The sequence below is a fragment of the Apodemus sylvaticus genome, chromosome 2, assembly GCF_947179515.1.
Source record: "Apodemus sylvaticus chromosome 2, mApoSyl1.1, whole genome shotgun sequence".
Taxonomy (NCBI): Eukaryota; Metazoa; Chordata; class Mammalia; order Rodentia; family Muridae; genus Apodemus; species Apodemus sylvaticus.
This window is the reverse complement of record NC_067473.1, coordinates 138,231,244-138,250,636: the sequence shown is the minus strand read 5'-3', so window position 1 is coordinate 138,250,636 and position 19,393 is coordinate 138,231,244. Positions and strand designations below refer to the sequence as shown.

The window sequence follows — 19,393 nt, the reverse complement described above, 5'->3', positions numbered from 1 at the left end:
TTTTCTTTTTAAATTAAGCTATTTACTGCTTAATTCTATATCTGCCGCTTATTTCCTAGTGGTTCTGTGGACAATTCTTCTTGTCAAGATGCTTGCTTCCTACGTGTCATGCCTGTATTTAGTTGTCCATTCAATGGCTCAGTAGTTTCGCAGTAGAACTTATATTGAGATTTATAATTCAAACTGGGATGGTAATGGGAATCCTTAATTATATCTATTTTCTAAGCTCCTCTTTGAAAAGTTCTAAGTGTATAATGGGACTGTAGTTTATAACTGACTTTTTGGCCCTGTATAGCAAATCCTCTCCAGCCTACAGGATCCTGATATTCTAAACTTGAAATTCAGTTCATGTTCATAACACAACTTCTGAATGTTAGCATTTGTGTATTGGTTAATTCTTCACATTCTATGGCTAAGTCCCTCAGCACATTTACATTGAACACTGATTTTTTTTTTCCTTTGCAACTGGATTGCACACTGGCTCAGAGAGCAAGGACTGCTCTCTGCTTGTCTGGGGACAGGTTCCTGACATTACCGCGTGGTCTGCTCTGTCATCCCAGACTTGCCCACAGGAGCCCTTTGCTGATTGTCACAGAGTCACCAAGGCCTCAACAGAAGGAAATAGGGAATGAGGGAGGGGTGCACAGGAGTTTTTTAAGAGAGTAAGAAAAAGAATCCTTCAGCTTTTGAATTTTTCAGATTGTTTCAAAAGTTTCCTTGTTCAGGTCAAAAAAAAATAAAAACTTTTTTTAGAAAATGTATATTGTACTCAGTGACTTGTAAACTCTGTTGTACCTCTTAGACCCATTCTGTGTCTAAAAACTATAGACTCTAAAACAGGAGCGCTCTAGGGATAGTTGGTCGGCTCCTCCTGTTAAGTCTGCATACTGTGCTTTTAAGTGGATATTTGATTACTTTGAAAAGGGGCATGCATTGCTTGGGTTCAGACAAACCTAGCATCAGTTCAGTCTTCTTCAAATATTTAGTCACACTCACTTGTACATCCTACCATGAAACAGAGTGTAAAGCATGCGTCCCTTTTCCATGACTGAGCAGCAGTTAAGATGGTACGATTGAGAGACTGCTAGCATGATTTGAAGGCAGTTGTCATGCCTCTAATAGGGAAGATAAAGGATCCTGGAGAATATGGCCTTCCTGGGATATAGTTAAACCTTCAACATATATAAACTACTCCCAGATCACCTCAAATAGTGTTGAAGCTTCCTTAAGGGTTCTGTGCAGTGTCCTATTGTGACAAGTTGCAGTAGAGACCTGATAAGACAAACACACACTTTGACATGGTAGATGTTTAGTAAGGAAAAGCATTAGCCAAGTTATCCGAGAAACACTTCAAACCCATTCTACATAGAGAATTGATCTCCTGATATTTGGGCTTTGAAACTGGCATTTACTCTTCTCTTTTTTTCTTTTTTACTCTTAAATTATGGCACTTTTCTAAACTGATTGGAAGAGATTGTGTCAGATGACAAACTTGAATTTACCTTTGTCCACGCTTATCCATATATAAAATTTATCGTGTTAATTACCAGAGTTGACTGAACTATGAAGTGCAATATTGAATGCTCTACAATGTTGAATGCTCTACAGGGTGCATAGGTAGTTCCTATGCACCCTGTAGAGCAGGTGTAGCATGCACTAATGTGCAAAGGCAAGGCCCTCAAATATGCTCCCAAAGGCTTTTAGTCCTCTTGAGTTTATAAAGATAGGCAAAAGCATTTTTTCTTATACATTATGTAAAAGGGTAGCCACTATCCTTCTCTTTGCTAACAGTGTCTTTCAGGAAACTTTTCTGTATCCTTTGACAGACACATTCTTCCTTTTTATAAACTGTAGCAGGCTGCTGTGTGGTTACATTGTAACAACACACCAAGTCCTCCTTGAGATCTGCACTGTTCTTTTTGCACATAGATACATCTGCTCAACCTTGGCAATGAGGGGACTTGACAACAAGGGCTTGGAGTTGATTTTAACAGCCCCTTATAAAAGAGGCTCATACTGTTTATTCCTTGTTCCCTTGTTTCACAGTACACAGCCACAGTTGTTTAGCTGATGTGTGGCTTATGAATTTAACTTAACTTGCATAATTACTTTTAGCATTTTACTTAAGGGCCTTGTTTGTTTGTTTATATTTTTTTTCCTACCAGCTTACTGGCTTCTAAGAACTCATGATTTTGGTCATACTCATTTCCTCTCGCTTTCGGCTGTCATCAGCTAGTTTTGGTGTGCTATTTTACAGGGAGTTTTTGATTTTATGTAAGTATAGTTTAGTGTGCTACCTTAGTATTCTAAATTGTAACTAGTAACTTCCTATGGAAGGGTGTGCACATAATTTTCTCTTGTAAACAAGAGTGCATGTTTATCCTGGCATGAGTATCACTATCCCCAGATGGCTCATACTTGCCCCATAACAGTTGCCAAGAGTTTGCCATTCCTCAGTGATTTGAATGCTCACCTGGGACCAGATAGGTCTAAACTTGTACTCTACTGTTACTGTCTGCACTGCAGCAGCTTTCTCAAGTCTGTAAACACTGAATACAAACAAACAGGGTCTCTGGCCTCCTCACTGCTACTTTTTAGTGAAATTTTCTAAGTATTCAGCTATTGACACAGAAAGACTTGATTTTTCCCCTTGCACACATATTATACATATATATTTGTACTACCAGCTTATAAAACACTAGAATAGTGAAGATCAAACCAGTTGTCAGTACCAGAAGAAATTTGATGAAATTCAAAAATTGTTAACTTCCAACTCATTTAAATAAGTTTTATCATTTACTTTGATCACTGTAATAGGAGATCAAACCAAAAATATCTCTGGACCCATGTAAAGGAAGTCAGTAGGATGATTACTTTTCTCGCAGTTTCATTTTAAGGGCCTTCATGTGTGCTATCATCTGTAAAATCTGTTTCCTGAATGACTGCAACTTCTGTGAAGACAGTGCTTAGCCCCTTTAAGTATGTCAACTTTCTGGCTAGTATTACAGATTTATTAAAGGATAACCCTTTTACAAAGTAAACCTTTAGGAACTCCTGTGAACTACTGGAAGTTATCACCAGCATTGACACAAAAGCGAGGCCACCCCAGTGCTGGAAAGCCAAGAGGACAAGTGTTGAGTTCAAGCGGTTGCTCTGTAAGACTAACAGTTCTCCCATTTGTGTGATAACTGTTAAAGCATATTAAACACATTTCTTTGTACAGAATAAAGATTTTAGAAATCCTTTGCTTCAAAGGGAATTGAGACACCAGCTTGTTTATGTCAGGGCCATGTGGCATCATTCAATGCATTCCTGCTACTATGTTAAGATGCCATTTATCTTTTGCTTATGATTATGTAAATAAATGCATTGGGCTTCTCTTTATCTTGTCAGTTACACTTTTGCACTATGTTCTATAATGCCTAGATGTTACATAAGTATTCATTTTATATGACTACACTGTAGTTGTCTTCAGACACACCAGAAGAGGGGTCAGATCACATTACAGATGGTAGTGAGCCACCATGTGGTTGTTGGGAATTGAACTCAGAACCTTTGGAAGAGCAGTAAGCGCTCTTAACCCCTGAGCCACCTCTCCAGCCCCAAGTATTCATTTTAATATGAAAGTATGTTTTACTACCTAGTTGAACATGTGTCAGCCAACTTCCTCAAGAGAAACTTTTTCTTGGTTTCCTGTTAATTTGTAATTTAAAGAATTTCTAATTTTAGGAAGTAGACTTCTTTTCCAAAAGTGTAAGCCTCATGGGATGTGATTTCCTTCTTAATGTTATTTATATTATTGATGTATAATATCCCCCAAACACAAAAATGATCAACACATTGAATAAACACTGGTTAAATCCTAGCTACTTAATTATGAAATCTGTGACCTGTGCCTGGTTTTACCTTTAAAATGGAGATACTTCTAATAGCCATCTGGTATTATAATAAATGAAATTCTTGCCATAGTATTAACATTTTTCATGATAATTACTCCTTAGTCGTGTGTTGTTATTGATCGCACATTTTTTAAAAATATCTGTAACAACTATGACAGTAACACTTGGCCTAAGGAAGATGGTCTTAGAATCAAAGCACAGCCTACTGGAGAGGACCTAAATCTTTTGCTCCGGCTCATGCTCCTGAGCTGAGCATGAGTAGGAAGCCATCCAGATCATTATTAGGTAGGCTGAAACAGATGTATATGCCAAGTTATAATTTTTTTCTTTCAAGTATCTACTTTGAACTGTAGCCCGGTGGGTGCTTCAGACTCTCTATCATGTGGTAATTCCTAAAATATGTGCCATCAAGAATTGTATCCCCTTGAAATACACCTCTAATCTCTCTACTTGAATTTATCTTGGGTAAGATTACTGAAGAAAATAATTTACATATTTAATATATATTACAGTCTGTAGCAATATTTAGACAGTAATAGTCTAGGTCACCTTATTCCTTCTTGCCCACCAGGACAGTAATTCTGCATACTCCATCCATAGTAAAGATCCCACATCAGCGTAACACTTACTCTTTTATACTTGTTAGAGCTTAGTTCATAGTACAGTATCGTGTTTCAGTTGCCTACCATACTCAGGACATACGCATGTGAGCTTGTAGCCCAGGAGCGACAGGATGTGCCCTGTAACGTAGGTGGAGAGTTTCCCCACTCAGGTAGTGTTAAGTGCACTTTGTGAGCAGATTTCTCAGAGTGGATCTTTGTCATTAAGGAACTGAAGTATTTACATCTTTATTCCAGATCTAGTAAGTATTTCAAAAGCATTAAAGTGTAATTGTCAAACATTTCAGATAATCTACCTTCCATGAGATTATGAATACATTTCAGATAATAATCTGTTGGTGATTATCTTTTTAAAATTAGAATTGTTTTCAGATATTACTATTCGTATTATTAGAATCATTCCCTTGAATTTAATAAGTGACACTTTTTGTTTCAGAGAAAGTTTCACTGTGCCAATCTGACATCATGGCCTCGCTGGCTGTATTCATTATATGACGCTGTAAGTAACTTGACTGAAACTTGGATGTTATTTCAGTACTTGTAATTTATTAAAGTAAAACAGGAAAGTGTTACTGGGAAATTATCTTTTATAGAGTTTTTATAGTCCTGTAATTTATAGTCCTTCTAACTTAGCAAAATATGATGACAAACTTTGGTTACTAAAATTATAAAGAGTCATGTGAAAGTAGTTTATTTTCCACACAAGTATATTCTTGCATCTCTGGATCATTAGCAAGCAGGTGCATCTGCAAAGGCTTGTGCTTGTCAGGTTCAAGAGTACACTGCCCCTGCTTACAACCCACTAAGAAACAATGCTAGGGCGAGGAATCGTGATTGGAACAAATAGACTGCCTCCAAAGCCCAATGCAGTTACACTGGTTTGGACACATAGCATTAAACACATGCATTTCTTAGGGAATCCCTGCTGAGAAACATTAAACACAGAATGTGAGCATGCATGCTGTGTGTGCCAGTGAAGGGACATGGAGCTGACCCCGGCCTTTCAGCAGCGTTTGAGTCACTGGAGGCTCAAATGCAGTCTGAAAGTGTGCTAATGCCTGGGGAAAGACACAGCACTTTCTATAAAAACTAGTTGTCAAGTGAAATGTGTAGATAGCAGATGTTACTACAGGAGCACACTGCCATTTGCACTAAGTCAGAAAAGGATTTGACAAAGGTTAGAAGGAAGGGACCAGTTGAAGCAGCAGCCTGAAGAGCATCCATCCACAGACATTCAGACTCATGCTCCTTGGAGTAAACAACCTAAAGGCGAGCAGCCTGGGAGTCTGAAGCCTAGTTCAGTTCAACCAGTTTCACATTTAAAATGCAGGCATTATACCTGGTCTCAGGTTTAGTACCAGTGTATGTTTTTAAGAGCTGAACATTATGACTTTTGTTTTAAACCAGGAAACATTAATGGATAGAATTAAGAAACAGCTACGTGAATGGGATGAAAATCTCAAAGATGACTCTCTTCCTGCAAATCCAATAGGTATGGCAAGTACTTGCTATCTCTGGCATATTGTTGATAAAGGGGAAAAAGGCCTAAATATTATTCAGTTTAAACCAATCTTTGAAATCTAAAAGGGCATTCACATTTCTTTTACTTTGAACTTTTTTTTAAAATTAATATTGCAAACTGCAGTGGAATCCTCTTAATGTTAATTTTCTAACTTAAGTTTAATTGCAGAAGAGACTCTTCTGTAGATACATCCTGTTCTCTATAGAGCCTTTACAAGTGAAGCTGGATCCAAGACTTAGCGATATCTCATCTGTCACTTTATAAGTCACTTCAAGTATATGTTTGACATACAGGAAAATTTAACTTAGGTATGTGTTAATGATTCCTAAGTTTAAAGCCTGCAAATCTCACTCTGTCTTTTAAGATTTTTCCTACAGAGTAGCTGCTTGTCTTCCTATTGATGATGTATTGAGAATTCAGCTTCTTAAAATTGGCAGTGCTATTCAACGGCTTCGCTGTGAGTTAGACATCATGAGCAAAGTGAGTATAGCCTCCCTGTCATCATTTAGATTGTCAGGCTACATAAAACTGTTACACTTTGCATTAAAAACATCTCTAATTTGAAATGCTCTGTAACTTAGACCGTTTCAGATTTGGTAGATTAGGAATAACTATAAAGTCTTGTCCAGTGTGAAAAATTTGAACCATTTCAAATTATTTTTGCAGTCCATAATGTAAATTTGTCTGCTTGGAAGTGTGGTCTACAACCCAAGACATTAGTACCCTAGAGACGTTTACTCATCATCTGGGTAACATGTCTATTTTTCCCTTTAACCTTTTTAGTGTACTTCACTTTGCTGTAAACAATGTCAAGAAACAGAAATAACAACAAAGAATGAAATATTTAGGTAAGATCTTTATTACATTTCTAATCTATTTCTCAATATACTTCCATATTCCCTTTCAGAGTTCTGTGGTTCCACTTCCCATCTTTCCTTCAGTGCCTAAAAATATACAGTAAAGAACATAGACACAGGAAAGGCTATCTTCTAGCCTGGAAACATCTGTAATTTTTGTTTAGAGACCTCCGATCCTAATTTTACACTTCAGCTAGCTCTGCTACACAGGACCAAAGTTGGCTGGGTCTCTGAATATGTGCTGATGTTGTTCAACATAACACTCTGATGAATTCATTAGCTGGGCAACATGACCTCACTAGGCTTTGTAAACACTGATATATTTCCCTTTGAGTCATCAAAGAACATTTTCAAGCCAGTAGAATATCTGCCAACCTCCTGTATACTGGTCTTACATTTTACACAAAGTACTGTATAATATCTAAAATTCAAAGGTGTAAAAGCATAACTTATATCCCAAATAAGTAAAAAACTGGAATTATTATTTTTTTCATTGTCTTATTCTTCACATTGTTGCTCTGTTTGCAGTTTATCCTTATGTGGTCCAATGGCAGCATATGTGAACCCTCATGGATATGTGCATGAAACACTGACTGTGTATAAAGCTTCCAACCTGAATCTGATAGGCCGGCCTTCTACAGTGCACAGCTGGTTTCCCGGGTAAGATGGCTGTTTTCTTTTTTTGACTCTTCATTCAGTCTTAAATGAAGCTTCTAGAAAGGATACAAAACAAATAGGACAGGAAAAGTTTAATCATTTCATTATAGGTTAAGAGCAGGGACATATGAAATGTAGAAACCTGTAATTCCTGCTTTTTCTAGCTTGCTTTAACCTTGGTCTGCCTTTTATTTTGGAAGAGGCAGAAGAATTAGGGATTAGTGACTGATTATCCTTGCACTTGAAGAAAATCCTCTTATTTGGCATATTCTTAAGGACTGTAAAGCTAACATTAATATGCTAATGTTAAGTACTATATACAGAATCCTCTACCTGGAATTCTGGAGAGCAGAAGTGTCTTGTTTTCAAGGGGTTCCTGCTCTCCTGCATGTCGGACAGAAGTGTAGAAGAAAGCAGTGAGGTTAAAGCTGGAGCAGAGTGCAGTAATAAATTATCAGATTATAACAAGGTGGTTTTGTAAATTTGAGGTTTAAGAGAAATTTCATGACAAGCCTAGACCAAAGGTTAAAAAATAATTTTTCTTAGCTTACATCTTTCCGTCATTTTGCAGGTATGCATGGACCATAGCCCAGTGCAAGATTTGTGCAAGCCATATTGGATGGAAATTTACAGCCACAAAAAAAGACATGTCACCTCAAAAATTTTGGGGCTTAACTCGCTCTGCTCTGTTACCCACAATTCCAGAGACTGAAGATGAAATAAGTCCAGACAAAGTAATACTTTGTTTATAAGTGCACCTGTAGGAGTGACTTCCTGACAGATACTATCTCATGTCAGACCTGCTCAGACATCACTGCCTCTGATATGTGTATAGTGGGTTACAGCATTTGGCTACCAAGTTCAAGAGCAACTTATTTAGGGAATGAGAAACAAGGATAGGACACAAGGCTGGTTTCACAAGTATTTGCTTTTAGTAGCTTGGTGCCATTAATGATCCTGTTGAATCTATGTCGTGAAAACACAGTTGAAATAATGGCTTTGGAACAGGCTAGGTCACCACAGCTCTAAATGGAAAATATTCCAGAAGCTGGGATGGTAAGCACAAGGCAGAGGCAAGGCAGTGTAATTTTAAAAGGACTTTACTCCTTTCAGTTTTCTTTAGCTTGTCTGAGATACTGATTTGTAAATTTTGAAAATATTAAAGAGTAAAATAAGCAGTTTGAGCAGAAATAATAGCATTTGGTGTATTTGCACTATTTATTTGATGAGCCTGTGATGTGCTAGATCCCTTTAATGTATATGTCCATTTTGCATTTCATTTGCAAATGAAAGTGAACAGTATATATTTCTAGGAATATAGCATTTAGGAAATAAAGTTAAAGCAACTGAAGGGCATCTTTACATAAACCCGGCCAACTACACTAATACCTATATCCAAATCTATTCTATTTAGTTGAATTATGTCAAAGTAATCAAGTAAAAAACTTTAAAGTGTAAGTACAGTAATAAAATGTAACTCAAGAATAGGCTACTCCTCAATGTCATTTTTTTAAACAGGTTCTCCTGTTTCATTCAAGCTGCAGTAATGAAGAGGGGAAATTATGCCTTTACTGCTGGAGTATAATCTGATGATCCATATACTACTGTTTACCATTACTTTCAGATAGTACTGTTTAAAGGAATCTTACACAACATAGAAGCTTTGATGTCATTCCAACTGTGCACATGACAACAGCATGAACTCCACAGTTTAAAATTCAGGCATTTACTGACCTGGGTGAAATAGAATTTGACACTCCCTTTTATACAACATAACCCTATTTGACTTGCAAGAAAATCCAAAAGCTGTTGTTTGCTTGTCAGTACACAGATATCTATGAACAGCTATGCAGTAGAATTAATTACAAAATATCAAAAACCTAAGCCATATCCATCTAATTAGTAAAATAAATAATGTTCACTATCTGTGACACCTATATCTGTGGTACCTGATTTAAAGGCAAGAGTCTCAACACAAGCCCTTCTGTTATTCTTGCAACTTTCTGAAATCAGAAACAATCCTGTTATAAATAGATGCCATTGTGGGCTAATTCAGGAAACGGCTAAGACAACATAACTAAGTTATTTTAGCACACACAGTTTTGCTCCAATGGTTACATTTTAAAGTCAATAGCCAGTGTAAATAAGTAACAGCTATGACTTCTCTTACCTGGCACTGCTCCAAAAGAGTTGGAAAATTCAGGGTTAAATTGTATTAAGAGGAGATAGACTTGAGCTGTGGTTTTCTACATACACTCATGCTATTTCTGAGGATTTCAGTAAGACACAGAAGGAAAGAAAAATAGTCTTACCAAGACTTTCCATTGTTTCATACGGAGCTCATTTTTTTAGGTCTTCTTTATGTAACTTAGTAGTTCATCTTTTTCCATTTGGTAACCACTTTTCTTCCACTGTTCACGCAACTGCTGTAGCAAAGCCCCAATTTCCTTCCCTGAAGAAATGCCCACTTTCCTGATGTCGTGTCCGCTCACAGGGAATGGCGGGACAGACCACTGCTGCATCTCCTTGAGAAGTCCATGCTCTCCTTGGTACTTCAGCAGCTCACAAACTCGGGCAGTTGCATCTGGTTCCCTAGACTTAGGTGACACAGTTTTATCATATACTACACACTCACAAGTTCATTCTACTATTTAAATACTTATATCAAGTCTACAATTTGAAAAAGCTACTTCTTTCCAGTTAGTAAGAACTATTTTCTGATCAAACTTAATACATACTTACATCTATAACAAAGTCTTGATATGGTTTCAATGGTTCTGAACTATCTGTTGCTTTAACCAAGTCTCTCCTGTTTTTTACTAAAAATAAACCCAGGTTTTTCTCCTCTTTTGAAATTTTCAATCTCAAATCCAGTTTTGTGACATCATCTTGTACTTTGAATAAAGAGACCAAAAGAGTCATTGGTTTCGGTGAAAAGCCTTCAACGTTTTTACTGACTTTGTTAAATTCTTCTAAATTTGCATTAGCAGGTAAACCTGTATAAACAAAAGAGAAAAGTCATTTTTTTTTTTTTTTGGTAACTATAAAACCCTCACTCATCTCTTAACTATGCAGATTTTAAAGGATGTGGAGTGTTTCTTATGCACTGCTTATCAGCCCACTTGTCACTCCCTTAGCTCCTAGAGGAAATCTATCATCATGTTCTTGTTTCCTGTATCAAGATGTATCGCGAAGCCCAGGAGCTGTGATCACATCAGAAATACAACATAGGCCTTCTTAGTCATAGTCCTGTCTGAACCTGTTACCTACTCAGCAATTTTATGTTCTTGTGAAACAGAGTCAAAGTTACTGTTTAGAATATATTGGCTCTAATTATTACTTTCCTTTCTATATATTAAGTATTCTTGTGAAAAAGTTTACTATACATTAACTTACTGCTTCCTCCTACTTTCTATGAAGTAACTTTTATTTTGAATCCTTTGTGATTATAAACCAACCCAACCTGCAAAACCAGTAAGTGGCAGATTCAGCAAATTCAGGTGTTCTCTCTGCACTATTCTTTACCCATAAATAAGCTATTTCCATCCTTAATTCCCAAGGTTTATCTCAGAATTTCACTTTACTACTTTGACACAATAGTTTACCTCACGTCTTTTATACTAAGTATTTTGTTGCTAAAAATTCACACCTGTATAGCCTGTTCTCACCTATGTGAGGAGCCACATCGAGATCATAGATCAAGTGGATCAAATGGTTTACATGGTCACCAGTAAGAATTTTCTTCAGTTCTACCCAAATCCTCTCTCCTGATATTCCAGCCAAACCTTTGGCATTTTCTGCGATTGCTTCTAGAGTCTCGCGGTCATGGTCACCCGGTTTGTCGACAATTCTGCCATAAAACCTGTAAGATATTTGATGTGTGACCCTTTTTTGTTAAGTTTATTACAAGAGAAAAGAGAAATACCCTCAGAGTTTTGTTACCTCTGTATATGCCTGGATCACCACTTACAATATTTTCCATTTTTACTAGGGTTGTACCGTCTACATCTAGGTGACGGATCAACCAAACACAGACAATGCTTTTAAGTCTTGATGTTTGGTCTGTAACAGACTGTTTGCATAGACTCAAGTTTAAAAAACTTGGATTTATTGACAAAATACACTGTGCTACACAGTACTCTGAGTGATCTCAACCAGTGAACAATGTTACAAGATGTACACTTGCCAGGTATGGAGTTCGTTTTGTTGTGTTTTTTCTTAGAGGTTAGAATTTGGATTTTGTATTTAAATTACTGATAAGAAATTATATATAACCTACAAAATGAAATGGTGCACCTGATGAGGCATTATTTAGATTATCAAAAAAACTCAAATGCACATGAAATTACAGGATCTGATTCCAGTAAGATTAACTGTTACCAAGTGCGACAGAACTCATACAAGTTTACCCACTTGTAAAGCTAACCAGAAATAAACTAGTAGAGGGCCTGTGAAAGCTGGGGCGGTTTCTCTGAAGCCTAAAGAGATGCACCCTAGAGTTTATACAGCCAAAGGCAGTCAAGTCAGGGTCAGGAGGTGAGCCTGGCTCTCCTGTGTTCACTGTGGCTCACTTTTGATAATAAACAGCCAAGAAATGAAAATGGACTGATGATCCACTGACAGAAAATGGAGCACACCAAAAATGTGGTACAGTGACTTCAAACTCAGTGTGCAGCCAAGGCTGGTATTAAACTCATGACCTTCCTGTCTTAGGATCCCTCGGTGTTAGGATTATAGACATATCCACTCTTGAAGCAATATTCTTTCATTTATAACAATTAAGTTAGAGGTAAGAACTAAATAATCTGGAAACAAAAAGCCAAGTAATGCATAATACACGTATAACCAAACTAGGGTAAGCTCAAAAGCTGAGGACTAGGGTATGTTAGCTGACTTACCCATGAGGACTAAGGTACTAGGACACACACAGATGACATTCTCATCACTGCTGCAAAGTAGAGGGACTACAGATAACCAAAAAGTTCAGAAGGGGATTGAATGTTTTTGTACTAAACATGATAGTTTTGAGAGAAGAGGTGTGTTTACCTTCAATTCCAGTGTGTGAGGACTTTACATATACATGTACAACTACATGCATACTATACATGCAACTATACATATACATGCACTAGTTAAACATCTACAAAATTAAAATCTCTAATACCCACATAACTACTGATACATTTCACACTTAGCAAGTTTATCCAACTTTTAAGTATCTTAATACTCTGATCTGTTGTACCACTTAATAGCATTCTCTTTTTGTTTAATTTTTTTGGTGAGGCACCAGATATGTCCCAGAGCATCTTGACCCTTAAGTCCATGAGGGCAGACACTTTTAAATCATTTCTCTGTAATCAGAGCACCTAGCACAATACCTTGCCTGTGGTAAGGATTTAAACTACAGGATCAATGAAGGAAAAATACATTAATAATTTAAAGCTTTTATATAGAACATACCACAACGAATGGTTTAACTATGCATACTTCAGAATAAAAGCCAAAGGGTGCTACTCAGCAGGTACTTGGAGTGCCTCAAGGGGTGATATGAAAAACTGAAATTTTCTTTTGTTGAAATTTGTTCTTACCTGAAATACCTTAAAATTCGAAGATAATCTTCCTGAATTCTCTGTTTTGCATGTCCAACAAATCGAACCTTTTTATTTTTTAAATCTGCATAACCATTAAAGTAATCAAACAGTGTACCATCAAAACCTATTCAGCAGCAAAGAGGGAAGAAAAATCATTACCAAGGATTTAGTGGAAATAAAAATCATCTGAAAACCACCACAGATAGTAAAGTTTAATAAGAGTAAGAGTGAAGCCGGGCGGTGGTGGCGCACACTTTTAATCCCAGCACTTGGGAGGCAGAGGCAGGTGGATTTCTGAGTTCCAGGCCAGCCTGGTCTACAAAGTGAGTTCCAGGACAGCCAGGGCTACACAGAGAAACCCTGTCTCAAAAAACAACAACAAAGAGTTAAAAATAAAAACCTAGGTTGTAACAGTATTCATATATCTACTCTCTACATGACAGACAGAACCTTCAAGAATAAACAAAATTAATGTATCACACTTGTGTAAAGTAGGATGGAGGGGAAGATACCAGATAGAACATCAGAAAGACACAGAACAGAAACAGCGATAGATAGTCTTCTAAATGTAAGACTTAATATTTCTAAAATAAGAACGGGAGAGACCTAAAGAGCATTAGATAATCTTCTAAACATAAGACTTAATATTACAAAAATAAGAATAGCAGGAGAGACCCTGCCTCAAAGGAACAGGTGGAAAGTAATGCAGAACAGTCAATACCTTTCCCAATCTCTGTGCACATACTACATACATTCAAAAACAGGAAAATCTTAAAAAACAGTGGCAGCCATAGCAGTAAAAACACCTGCCCCATCATGAAAAGCTGGAGTATAGAGGCTGGTTCTATATAACCAAGGCCGCAGGATCTCTATGACCCAGGCTAACAACAGGATCCCCAAGATGAGTCCCAGTGAGGGTTCAGTATTGATGGTGTAGCACAAGCCAGAGGCCATGTACCAGACCAAGGAATCATTGTAATGAAGATTTGCAAGCAAAGAAGTGTGGACAAAATGGTATACTGTACTACACACCGACACGATAGCTTCTACAGAGAGGTTTTTTTCTCTGTGGGGAGGTTGCAAGGTGGAGGCCTAACGGGGGTGGGGGGGTGGGGAGGTTAGGCTGGAGTGCATGATGTTCAATTTACAAAAAGAATCAATCAAAAGTTTTCATTTTCTAGAAAATATAAATAAGCTTATTGGCAAAAAAAAAAAAAAAATGGAAATTACAAGCTTGAGTAAAATTCTGGGAAAAATATCTTCGTACCAAATACTAATGGCTAATATCCCTAATATGTAAAAGCTGTTTTGAAATAAACAGACCAAGATTATATTAGCTCAGCATTCAAGATACTGAGAAGAGTTTCTAAGATGATCTAAACACACACTCAAAATTCAAAATCAAAAGCAGACCATATAAATAAATTAAAAAAATTAAAATCCAGAAATCTTAAAAAATAACATTTTAGCCTTATGTCACAAAACAAGTTTTTGAAAAGCTTTTCAAGTTTCCCTCAGACTGGGTGAGACCTGTCTGGTAACAGGTGTAACAAAGCAGGCCCTCTGGGCTCCTCTGGACTCTGTGAGCTTATTCCTCCCTCCCTTCCCTCTCTCATTAAGCACTGACAGTTACTTCCCAATCTTCACTACAGTACTAAAATGGAAACTGACAAAAACATTCCAGTTTACAGGTAGTGATGTTAACTTCAGCCAACAGATGCTGATAAGTTCAACTTATATGTTCGATAACATTTCTATAGCACAGGCCTAACACAGAAAGGAGGCTCTCAGACAGACGTATCTTCTTAAGAGATTACCTAGAAACATAGAATTTATAGTGAGATCTCTTCGTTCAGCATCTTTCTGCCAGTCAGTTGTGAATTCTACCTCTGCATGTCTTCCATCAGTGGTAACATCAATCCGAAGCGTAGTAACTTCAAAATTTTCTTCATGAATCTGCAATTAAACACAAGTTTTTGTTGTCATTGCTTGAACCTTTAGCATAAGTATACATGTGTTTTCCACGGCCAAGGCCTACTTGCCCAACTTTGTTGTCTCCTTCCACTATTGGGGCTCTGGGGACAAAATTCAAGTTGTCAGGTTTGGGAGCGGGTACCTTTCCCTACTAAGCCATGACACTGGCCCCACAAACTTTTCACTAGTTTCTGTATTTACCACACTATATTTTTTATAGTTATTTTAATGTATATCATGTCACTCACTTAACAATGGAGATATAGTCTTCATTTGTTCAAAATTTCTTCAAATTTTCAAGAAATTTGTTCCTAGGCAATTTCATTAACATTTAACACTTTTTACAATAACTTTTGAAACTTAAGATACAATTATAAAAATAGTTTATGTCCTGTTGTAAATCATGATCCCTCTTTTGGAAAGAACTGTTTTGTTAATCAAACTCAGATGAGTTTAACTGTCTGGAAGGAGCGTGTAGAGAGCAGCAGTGCCGTTCCACCCTCCCCCACATTCTGGCCCACTGGGAAGGTTTTATGGAGTTACACAGATGGAGTTGGTCTTTCCCAGGAAAGAGCAGTACCTTGTGGAACAGTCCAGAAGACCTGCCTGAATACAACATATTTCTAGAATGCAGCTATAAATAACAGTCATAAATGTAAACCCCGACCCTGAATTAGTGAAAAGCTATAGTTTCAATACCCTAGAAAGACAGGCAAAGGAAGATTATATGGGCTTGCTGTGGACAGAGGGATGGCAAGGAAGCTATATCACAGGAATGAAAAGCATCTTCAAACCTACAGATATCTAAAGCAGGGGTTTTACTTGGTTTTACCTCAGAAAATGTAAAAGTAAGAAAAGTATCAAACCTATACAAATAGCTCCAATGGCAGAGTATGGAAGATTCCAGAGGGTAGGTAGCACGGACAATTCTATTGAGACTTTAGATATTGGACAAAGATTTTACCCTTCAATTGATCACAGGCTGCCATAGCCAGTTCGGTCAGCTGCACTCACCCTTGCAGTGATAGTTCCGTGCTTCTCTCCTTTGTTGTTGATCATGCGAATGCCAGCCGACTGGAACATCTCCTTCATCTGAGTAGGGGTGGCAGTGGTGGCGAAATCCACATCTTGAGGCTTCACCCCATTTAGTAAATCCCTCACTGCCCCTCCTGCTATTCTTAATTCATGATTTTCTTTAGCAAATAATTCTGAGGAAAAACAGATTTGTCTGGTTTTTGTTGTTTTTTTAAAGCACAGTGTATGATTAAAGATTAAGAATCATATAAGCACAAGGTCTTGTCATATATTACAGACAGTAGAGATCACTGAACTGAGAATGAAAGCAAGTCCTATCCTCAGAAATGGGTCTCCTACTGTAGACTGCCCCTTAGAACTGCAGCAGAGATCTTTGAAAATGTCTTTCTTATCCAGAAGATAGTTCAAAATTCCAAGATGACTTGGAATCATCACTATAAATATGACTATCACTAACAGAAAAGCAAGCAATAAACCACTGTGCTTGCTTCTCCATGGTGTATGTGCGTACTTTAGAATGGAACTCTTCTAGTTCTCTTTGGGACAAATGTAGATACAGTATGCTTGCTTATACAGGAATCCTATGAAAAATACTATAGCAAAGAACCCTTAAAAATGAAACTGTATGTATACATGTATGTGTATATATATCTGCATGTGTGCTCCACACAGTATGACCACTATCCAAGACATGCCTTGTACAGCTCATCAAGGATTACCATGGCTTTCCAGTCAGTTTTAATCTGAGTTCTAGCCATCTAATACAAATTAAAGAGCCTACCAAGCAACCAGCTTCCATCAACCCAAAAGCTAAGAATGCCATCAGATAGCAACTTAGTCCTAGAAAAAGAACAGCTTCCCTCATTTCATTGTACCTTCCTCTGATGTACACCCATGTGTGTATTTAAAACTTGCATTTATTTATGACTTTCTCTGTTCTGTAAAACTATAAAAGTTCTTAAACATGCTTCCATGTTAGAACATGGAATTTGAGGTAACCTACATCTGTTTTCCTAGGATATGGACACTCAAATGGCTCCTCTTTAGAAGAGAGTTGTGTATTGTAAATTGATAACCAAAGATAACGTCTAAAAGGGAGGAAACAGAGAAATAGGAAAACTAGGGGCTGGGAGAAGATATGCAAAAAAATAAAAAATAAAAAATAAAAAAAAATAAAAAAAGGAACAGGTTCATTTAGTCCAAATTGGAGCTATTATATCTGCAGTGTTTACTCAGCATTTGAAATGTGTGAGTCTGATAGATATGTTATATGTGTTAGATATATTCTACATACACTATTAATTTCACTGATTTCATTTTAGTTTTCTATTGGACAGAGAATATCTGGCATTTTTCACTGATTAAATCAGTGTAAAGAGAATCATAAACTTACACTGAAACTTCTACATCACCTAAAGAACTTGAAATGTCCTCGGTAGGTACCTAAATACCATCATCTCTTTCCAAGATTAGAAAAGTAGCCTTGCGTATATCATAATCTTAGAGCACTATTTCCCATAGTTTCCACAACATAATATTTGGAGTAAAAACAAAGCAAATAGATGTTAGTCCTTCTGAAAGTCAGTGGAATCCCAGCATTTGTTTTAAAAGTACTTTAAGGGCCTAGGAGATGTCTGAGTGAGTAAAAGTCTTTGTCACCAAGGCGGATAACCTGAGTTACATTCCTGGAACACACACAGAAGACTATTGACTCCTACAAGTAGTCTTCTAAGCTCAACACAGAACATGTACCCTGCTCACCGCAGCATTAAAAAGGCACCTCAAATGCACGTCAGTCTCTGAGGTGGTTTACACAACCACACACTATATTCCTAGAAGCCATTTTTCACATACCAGCAGACTATAAATTGCAGCTTTGTATTTAAATCTACAAGCTTTCTAGGTACACATACAGAAAAAGGAAAAAAATTCTATTTCCTTCTGTTCTCAGAGAGCAATAAAACAAAGGAAAACATAGCTTCAGTGTTAACAAACCAGATGACATCAGACTCTGTAAATTAAAATCCAACTCCTTCAATTAGTTATTTGGTAAATAGACAAGCACTTCACTTCCTAAGCATGCTTTTCCTCTTCCATTCAGGTGAACACATATCTAAAGGTGTTGGGTCTCATTATATAATGTTTGATAAATGGACTTTCGGGGGTGGGGGGGGGCACAGAAAAATTGTGCTTCATACTGCAGTCAACTTTCCACCATATATTTTCAATCTACCCCAAGTAGGCCTGCCTTTCATTGGCGCCACAAAAATATCTCAACATTGGCAGAAAGATGTCTGCCTTGTACTTTTCTTCAGTTAACAATTCCAAAGCCCAGAAGGCAACCTTAACTTCTCACCTGTCAGGCTCTTCAGTCCTTCTGTGAAAAGTGACTGGAATTCTGGAGACTGCAACTTCATTGTGAACAGGTGTCGCTTTAGAAGGCACAATCGACTCCAACTACAGCTCAGGACCTGCCTGTGCCAAGGATACAGGAAGCTCTGCATCTGGAGACAGGTCACCAACTACACCTCTACAAAGTAAACACACAGGCACGCGAATTAAACTTCAAAAGGAGGGCAAACACTGTCAGACAGCTCAACTAGCAAACTCATCTCTCCGGATAAAAATATAAAAGTGGTCCTTTAAGGAGCACTAAACTACTTCAGCGGCACTTATACAAGTACTCTTATTATGTTTACTATATGGAAGCAGGAGGGACTTAGAGTGCAAGAAAATAAAAATATTAAATTGGCAGCAACAGAAGGTTTCCAGAACACATCAGTTAACACGTGCTCATCACCCTCCTCCCCTACCCAGGGTCGGCCCCAAGGTTACTCCCTCCAAAGTTGGAACTGTGCGGGGTTGTCTCGGCAATTATCACCGTCTGCTCTATCTCGAAGAGGTGGGAGCTCTTAAAGGATCCCAAGAAAAATAGCGCGACCTGAAGACAGCTACGCTCAAGCAGGTCGCCTATCTGAAACACCTGCTTTCTCTCCTAACTCTAGAAAACTGCGAGGAACCGGCCCTGAGATACGACCGCTGCCCAAGGCTCAATGAAGAGAAAACGGGCGTTACCTAGAGTGGGGAGCAGCCTCCACCTCCCGCCATATCCCAAGGGCGCGTTCGGACGCACGCTGCACAGCGGGTTCGTGAAGGTCCCTTAGAAACGTGGCGTTCCAACTCGCAGGACCCGATTACCCGCCCGCTGCCCCGGCCGCACGCGCACTTCCGGGTCGCG

The 19,393-nt window shown here is 37.8% G+C and overlaps 2 protein-coding genes across 5 annotated transcripts in view; one reads left to right on the top strand and one right to left on the bottom strand.

Annotated features, from left to right (window-relative positions):
• Crbn (cereblon) overlaps positions 1 to 9,042 on the top strand; it is an 18,078-nt gene extending 9,036 nt beyond the window's left edge. For both annotated transcript variants that reach the window (XM_052174454.1, XM_052174453.1), the window contains exons 6-11: positions 4,956 to 5,018; positions 5,927 to 6,011; positions 6,406 to 6,521; positions 6,825 to 6,889; positions 7,427 to 7,558; positions 8,127 to 9,042. In XM_052174454.1, coding sequence (XP_052030414.1) covers positions 4,956 to 5,018; positions 5,927 to 6,011; positions 6,406 to 6,521; positions 6,825 to 6,889; positions 7,427 to 7,558; positions 8,127 to 8,307 — 642 coding nt within the window. In that variant the 3' untranslated portion in view covers positions 8,308 to 9,042. The remainder of the gene's footprint in view (positions 1 to 4,955; positions 5,019 to 5,926; positions 6,012 to 6,405; positions 6,522 to 6,824; positions 6,890 to 7,426; positions 7,559 to 8,126) is intronic.
• Trnt1 (tRNA nucleotidyl transferase 1) lies at positions 6,878 to 19,393 on the bottom strand. 3 transcript variants are annotated; one of them, XM_052174455.1, is made up of 9 exons: positions 19,231 to 19,393; positions 18,512 to 18,685; positions 16,135 to 16,328; positions 14,964 to 15,102; positions 13,144 to 13,270; positions 11,224 to 11,417; positions 10,298 to 10,551; positions 9,868 to 10,152; positions 6,878 to 7,611 (listed from the first exon to the last, which is right to left on the bottom strand). In XM_052174455.1, exons 2-8 carry the CDS (start codon positions 18,657 to 18,659, stop codon positions 9,904 to 9,906), a joined length of 1,305 nt encoding a protein of 434 aa, XP_052030415.1. In that variant the 5' UTR covers positions 18,660 to 18,685; positions 19,231 to 19,393; the 3' UTR covers positions 6,878 to 7,611; positions 9,868 to 9,903. The 3 variants fall into 3 exon arrangements, with proteins under 3 accessions (XP_052030415.1, XP_052030416.1, XP_052030417.1); XM_052174456.1 differs by having other exon boundaries at positions 19,341 to 19,379; XM_052174457.1 differs by lacking the exon at positions 6,878 to 7,611 and adding an exon at positions 7,922 to 7,939.